The sequence below is a fragment of the Lathyrus oleraceus genome, chromosome 3 (genome assembly GCF_024323335.1).
Source record: "Lathyrus oleraceus cultivar Zhongwan6 chromosome 3, CAAS_Psat_ZW6_1.0, whole genome shotgun sequence".
NCBI classification, from domain to species: Eukaryota; Viridiplantae; Streptophyta; class Magnoliopsida; order Fabales; family Fabaceae; genus Lathyrus; species Lathyrus oleraceus.
Genome location: NC_066581.1, coordinates 405183760 through 405191563, shown reverse-complemented (window position 1 = coordinate 405191563; position 7804 = coordinate 405183760). Strand labels below are relative to the sequence as shown.

Sequence of the window (7804 nt, the reverse complement as noted above, 5' to 3'; positions counted from 1 at the left end):
ATAGTATGTCACTGGGTGAACGATTTATGATCGAAGGTAGATAATGAATAGTGAAAGATATGAATGAGACCCTAAGGAAAAGGAGGAATAATTAAGAGTATGCTCGCCAATGATTCACATCCTCATGCCTACGTATTCTCATCGTGCAATGAGAAAGTTAGAGTAGTCGTAGTTCGGAACCACGAGAATAGAGAGAGAGGCCTTTGTCTAAGAAACGGGGGCTCACAAGACAAACACCAATTCAAGGAATGATTGTAGTACGGCAATACAAAGAATAGTATATCACTCGCTGGGGAAACAAATAGTTCAAGATCAAAGAAGAATAGTATCTTGGATCCAAGAAGAGGATAAACTCATAATCGAAGAGCAAGGTAGGCATTTACCAATACATGGACTAGTAGGCCGCCACTATAGGGTAAAGCCAAAAAGAAAGACGGAATTAAGTGTTTGGGCAAGGCCCCCAAACAACTCTTGATTAAAGAGACATACTGTTGTTAAGACGTCCTAAAAGGATAGACAAGGAGTCCAAGGAGAATTATTATTTATCTAAAAAAGATGGTATAAATTGAATGAATGGAGAATGATTGATAAATAAATAGGGTAGCAATAGATAAGGTAGATTGATAAATAAGATAGCTCACGAAGAATCTGAATTCTCCTGCCTACATATCCTTATAGTGCAATAAGGAAATCAGAGCTTTCGTAGTTCATCCCACTAGGGCTGAAAGCAAGAATGATTGGAGGCAAAATAAAGATTGAATGGTTGAATTGAAATGAATATGATAGAGAGGAAAAGACTTGATAGTTACTTGATAAGAGTCACATTAAAGTCTACAAGTAAAAGTGGATACGATAAGCAACAAGTCAAAAGTCTCGCACTCAAAGATATTCAAAATGAGTGTAGGAAAGCTCAAGTCTCATTCCTTCTTTACCATTTAAGGCTCATGGCATGTAACTCTCATCTTAACTTTCAAGTGGAGAGGGAATAATCTTTGTTGTTTCTTGTGTTGACGAAGACCTTATCAATCGTTTGATTTGAATTGCACTAAAATCTATGAATAGAGGTGTATACGATGAGCGATGGGTCATTTGTCCCATACCCAAATATACTCAGAATGGGGGTTTGAATACTCCAGTCCCACTCCTTCTCTATTGCTTAAGGCTCGTGTCGTACAACTTGAATTATGATTGATAGGTTATTGATGTAGTCCTTGCATGTGTCATTGCTTTGTGAAGAGAGACTTGCCAACCGTATGACTAAAATTATGCTAAAGTCTATGAATAAAGGTGAATACGATGAGCGTTGGGTCATTCGTCCCATACCCAAAGATATTCAGAATGGGGGTAGGAATTCTCCAGTCCCACTCCTTCTCTATTACTTAAGGATCAAGCCACATAATTCCATCTTTGATTTAACAAGCTCTTGTATTTTTCCACCTTTGAAGCACTTATATAATCCGCTACTTGGTATGACTGAGGGTGCCTTGATTGGGAGTCTGACTTGAGGCTTCGAGCTCCACAACTTAGAAGAAAAGTCTTATTAAGTGACCAAGGGTCTTTTGGTCACTCAAATTAGACTGTTAGATTATGCAAGTTCAAAGGATTTATTTAATCAAAATTACTTTTGATCAATTTAATCATGAGTTTGCTTTGGTTGGATAATCTAGGTAAGACCTAATCTAGTGGTTAGAATTAATGACATTAATATAAGGGATCATATCATGATTAGTCAAAAATTCGATTAAAAGTCTATGTTAAAATTCCCGAGGGAACATGTTATTGTTAAGACTTTGGGATTAAATTCTAAGTTAAATTCTATTCCTAAAGGATCATGTGAGATTATATGAGTAAAATGTCTAAAATTACCCCTAAAGGGTAAAATGGTCTTTTGACAATTTTTAATGAATCTAAAATTCTAATTATGCAGATTCTAGTTGTACTCCTAATTGGTCCAATTAACCTAAATTTTATCAATCAAAGTTATCTAATTAACAAATAACAAACAAATAAAACAAATAAAATAGTGTGGGCCTTTTCAAAACAAAGGGTGTAGGCCTGGTTTGGATGTGTGCAGGAAAAAGAGAAAAGCAGGATACAAATGTATGGGCTTCAGTTTCCAAAGCCCAATCCTGAACAAGCTCTCTTTAGCTAGGGGGTGCAGTAGAAAAACAGAATGAGAGGGTATTGCATTGGGCTTGGAGTGTGACAAGCCCAAACAGAAATAAGCCCAAAGATTGGGAGCTAGCTTGAGAAAAAAATCAGTAAAATTTTGAATGCACATGCATTCTCTTTTCTCCATGGCAGTTCAGACCGTCGGTGCTGGACCTCCCCCACGGGCCACCGCGCTGGAAATCGCTTATGGAGGCAGTGGCTACCGGAAATGGACATCGGAACCACCTTGTTCTTCGTCTCTATCTCCTGAACAAGGATCCACTCTCCATATTCTCTAATTTCTTGCCTAAATTCATGACCGAAGCCAAACTCTCAAGAATCCCTAAAAACTCAGATCTTAAATACATCTCCATGAACAATATCCGGAGCTTCTCATGATAGGGGTTTGTAACAACATGGTGCAAGGTTCAACATAGTAACAAAATGCAATGAAAAAGGACCTACCTTCGAAGTTGAGATTTTCTCCAGCGAGTGTTGATCGGAGAAGATGAAGACGAAAAATCACCTGTACAAGAAGGTAAGATATTGCTTTGCTTCCTTCCAGTTAGCTTGCTTTCCAACTCTTCTTCTTCAAAAATATTATAGTGTGATGAGGTTGAGCTCACTCTTATTGAAGCTTCAATTTGAAGGTTCAATGGAGTTTTGGGAATTAAGCTTTGAGTGTGAAGGTGATGATTGCAAAAAGTGTAGAGAGGGTAGAGTGTAGAGAAGACTTCAAATGATGATGAAGATGAGAATTTATAGTGATTAGGCTTGGGATTAATGTGGCTTGGAGTTAGGCTTGAAGTTAGTTAAATGAGGTATGGAGTTAGTTGGGATGAACTCAGTGTGTTTAGGAGGTTAACTCGCCGAGTTGGAAGTTAGTTAATTGGTTAACTTAATGGAATATGTTCAAATGGTTTTTTATGATTGGTTAGTGTAGGTGAAAATTCAAATGAAATTAGGCTTGGATGTTAGCTAATGACATGCTATTTATTTGATTTAGGTGTGGAATAATTTGCAGTTGTAGGTTACCAGTGGTTATATTGTGCAAACTGTGATTTTGGCTTTGGTTATGTTTGTGCAGGTTCAAGAGTTTGTGAATTTTATTGCAGATTTATCATGTTCAAAATGCATGGTTGAAGCTTGAAAAAGTATCGAACCTTGAAGTGTCGTCGAGTGCTCATGGTTTTTCCGGTGTTTATGCGGGTGTGCATTGGTCTTGGATTGTAAGCCTTGGCTATTTTCAATTATGAGAGTTCAAGTTTCAATCCCACAAGTTCCATTCTCTCAGCAGTGCAAAATTCCTGCAAAACAAGCTATGAGTCGACTCAAACAGGGAATGAGTCGACTCAAATAGAGTTTTCCCCGTGATTGAGTCGACCTGGGAATCGACCTGTTCGGACCCGCGACGAAATGATTCAAAGGGAAACTGGACACGAGTTGACGCAAGGAGTGAATGAGTCGACTCAATCAGGATTTCCTAGAATTGAGTCGACCTGGGAGTCGACTTGTTCGGACCCGAAGGGGCAAGGTTCAAGAAAAGAAGGGAATGAGTCGACGCAAGGAGTGAGTGAATCGACTCACTCAAGTTTCCCAGAATTGAGTCGACTTGTGGGTCATCTTGTTCGGACCCGAGGGTTTTGCACCGAGTCATGAGGCGACTCACAGAGTAAAAACACCCAAAAATGAGTTTTTGCAATGTATTACACCTTTTTTGCACCCTTTTTTGTATGTAAAATGGATATTTTAGGGATAAAATGAAAGGAATTGGCCAATTGAATGAAAACGACTTAGCTTAAAAAATGAGCATGACCATAAACTCAAACCCGAGATCTATAACTGGCATCTAGAAGCGTGAGACATGAACCTATGGACCAAGCAATAGTGGCATGACAGTGATCAAGTGAATGAATGAAAGTGGATAAAAGTTATGAGACCAAGGACTTAGATTATGACCAAAAGACTCGAGCACCCATGGGACAAAATGAACAGACCAAACACAGGAGGCTGAGTGCGACACACTGAGATCACGTGCGACTAGGGTTTGGGAGGCCTCTGTGCCTTGGTGCAAGTCCAAACCAAGCATTCCTAATCACCGTACAAACAAACTAAAACCCTGCAAGCCAAACACTTTAAGTCCATGGTAATGAATGATGCTTATGCATGAGTTATTGATGTATGCAATTGGACTCTTAGTCAAATGGTTAGATGGAGATGTGAATAAAAGTGAGGGAAAAATTTAGGGTACAATAGTTTCCCCTATTTAATCTTCTTGAACTTGAATACGGAGATTGCGGACGCTTTTCAAGTATTCAAGTTAGAAGAGGATTAAATACTAACATATCCAAAATTTGCTATAACGGGTGGTCATACTGTGGTTGAACAGGTCTTAGATGTGTGTGGAAGATCATGGTGGAGAGTATGATATGCATGGTACATGATGTATGCTTTATTTTCTATGATGCATGCATGTTTTTTTGTTTGGTCAGATGTATGTCATTTGTGGGGGATGTGGTTCTTTATTGTGATGGGGACTCCGACTCGTCATCGAAGATTGGGAGGCGGAGGTTGTGAGAGGTCCAGGTGCCAACGCTGCTTTCAAAGAATCATCTACCTACTGGGGAATACTTGGATGCAACAACCAATAGGGCAACCAAATGGATGTCATAGGTGTTCAAGCAAAACCATTTTTGAACTACCAGTCATCTTTTAAGTTCATGGGGATTTCGCAGTAATGCATAATGTTTCCCTTTAGTGTAGCTTTTATTATTCTCCGAAATTTTAAGGCCTTATGTGAATAAGATAAATTAGTTATTTTGCATACAAAACACAGAAGAAAAATATTTGATGGAATGACTGAATTTTATTGATGTGAAACTGTACATACAGTGCATACAAAGATGCAGACACCCTTGATGAGGATGTTGCAGAAATTGAAAAATAAATGAAATGGCAATGGAAATATTTTGTATATATATTTTTTATTGATTACAACATTGGCCTTAATCTACTGTGGAATCTAAATCCCTAGACCTTTCTTCGTCTCACGATGATTTGATAGATCTTTGACCATCTGATATCTAGCTTGTAGCATAATGGGCTCGAGGATCATAGTCAATGCTTTTATCCCTAACTTTTGTCTGGACATTTTTTATTCTTTTCGTCCACCAGGATGCTCCTTTTTGCCTAAGTCTCCCTCTCGGGTTTTCGACTTAGCGAGCTTTATATTTGTCCCTAATTTTTGCATGGACTATTCATTTTTTAGGTCCATCGGGATAGCCATTTTTGCCTAGATCAACCTTGCGAAGATCAATCTAGCGGGCTTTTATCATTTATTTTTAAGCATAATATTTTTTGACTATGTTTGCATTCACTGGTGATGGCAAGTCTTCCCCATCCATTGTTGTGAGGATTAGAGACCCACCTGAGAAGGCCTTCTTAATGAAGAAAGGTCCCTCATAGTTAGGAGTCCATTTGCCTCGCGGGTCTGAGTGAATGGTAGAATACCTTTTGAGCACGAGTTCCCCTGCACAGTACTCATGAGGAAGGACTTTCTTATCAAAAGCTCGTTTGAGACGTCTTTGGTACAACTGACCATGACAAATGGTCATCAAACACTTTTCTTCTATCAGATTCAGTTGGTCATACCGTGATTGAACCCATTCAACTTCATCGAGGTCAGCCTCCATGATGTCTCTGAATGAAGGGATCTCGACTTCAATTGGTAGGACAACCTCCATCCCATATACCAACGAGTATGGAGTTGCCCCAGTGGATGTGCGAACTGAGGTTCTATAACCGTGCAGAGCAAAGGGTAACATCTCATGCCAGTCCTTGTATGTCTTGACCATTTTCTAAATGATTCTTTTGATGTTCTTATTAGCTGTTTCTACAGCGCCGTTCATCTTGGGCCGATATGGTGAAGAGTTGTCGTGCTCGATCTTAAATTCTTTGCACAACTCCTTCATCATGTTGTTGTTGAGATTATTCGCATTGTTAGTGATGATCTTGCTCGGTACCCCATAGCGGCAGATTATCTCTTTCTTGATGAACCGGGTAACCATTTGTCGAGTGACATTGGCATACGAAGCAACTTCGACCCATTTTGTGAAGTAGTCGATGACGACCAGGATGAATCGATGACCGTTGGAAGCTTTAGGCTCTATAATCCCAATTATATCAATACCCCACATAGAAAAAGTCCATGGAGAAGTTAAAACATTCAATGGAGTTTGGGGCATCTTGTCACCATATATCTGACATTTGTGACATCTTTTAACAAAGTTGTAGCAGTCAACCTCCATTCTCGTCCAGTAATACCCAACCCGAAGGATATTTTTGGCCGTAGCAGGACCTTTTGCATGTACACCCTTGCGGCCTTCCTGTATGGATTTTATGATCGTACTGGCTACGTGTCTATCCACGCATCTGAGCAGTATAAAATCATGATTTTGCTTGTATAGCACATCACCGTTTAGGAAGAATTTGGAAGAGAGTCTTCTCAGAGCCTTCTTATCGGTAATGGATATACCCTCGGGATATTTCCGTTTTTCCAGAAATGTCTTTATGTCGTAGAACCAAGGCTTATTATCAGGACCGACCTCAATTTCTAGACAATGCGCTGGTTCATCTAAGTGGTCAATATGGATGGATAATGCTTTATTCTTCCATTTTACTTTGAACATAGATGCCAACGTATCCAGAGCATATGCTAACTAATTTTCTTCCTTAGGAATATGATTAAAAGAGATTTCATCAAAGTAGGGTACCAGTTTTCTGATATGCTCCTTGTAAGGTATCAACATGTTATCCCGAGTCTCCCAATCACCTTTTACCTGACTTATTACCAGAGATGAACCACCGTATACCTCAAGAATCTTGATCCTTAAGTCGATGGCCGTCTCCAAACTGTAGATGCATGCTTCATATTCTTCCATATTGTTGGTGCAGTCAAAATTCAATCTAGCGGTAAATGGAAGGTGGAAACCGGTTGGAGAAGTGATAACGACACCGATGCCATGGCCTCGAGCATTGGAAGCACCATTGAAAATGAGCGTCCATCGCGATCCTAGTTCGGGGCCTTCCTCGAAGCCTGACATAGTGAAGTCTTTGATAAACATTATGTCTTCGTCTGGAAAGTCAAACCTTATCGATTGATAACCTTCGACAGATAGGTGAGCAAGGTAGTCAAACAGAACACTCCCCTTTATCGCTTTCTGGATCGCATACTGAATATCATACTCGGTCAACAACATTTTCCACCAGGCAATTCTACCAATAATAGCAGGCTTCACGAAGATATACTTTATCGGATCCATTTTGGATATCAATAAAGTGGTATGGAAAATCATATGTTGTCTCAGGCGTTGAGCAACCCAAGTCAAAGCACAATTTTTTTCTCTAAAAGTGAGTATCTGGTCTCACATTCAGTGAATTTCTTGCTGAGATAGTAAATAACATGTTCCTTCTTGTCTGTGTCGTCATGTTGACCCATAACGCAACCCATAGATTCATCGAGTACTATGAGGTACATAATTGTAGCAGGGTATTCGTTACCTTTAGATTTATTAACTAAATCAAAAGTAAATCATACAATTCGAGTCTCCACCGCACTTCTATTTATCCAAAGGAAAGGTTAGAAAGCGAACAA

General features: G+C 39.4%; 1 protein-coding gene across 1 annotated transcript; it reads right to left on the bottom strand.

Annotated features, from left to right (window-relative positions):
* Positions 1–6869: 6869 nt before the first annotated feature.
* LOC127131462 (uncharacterized) lies at positions 6870–7472 on the bottom strand. The gene has a single exon (XM_051060382.1). It carries the CDS (start codon positions 7470–7472, stop codon positions 6870–6872), a length of 603 nt encoding a protein of 200 aa, XP_050916339.1.
* Between the last annotated feature and the right edge of the window lie 332 nt (positions 7473–7804).

What these genes read in the sequence shown, in the direction of transcription:
- LOC127131462 (XM_051060382.1), bottom strand. Translation starts at nt 7,472, where the DNA reads ATGGATCCGATAAAGTATATCTTCGTGAAGCCTGCTATTATTGGTAGA.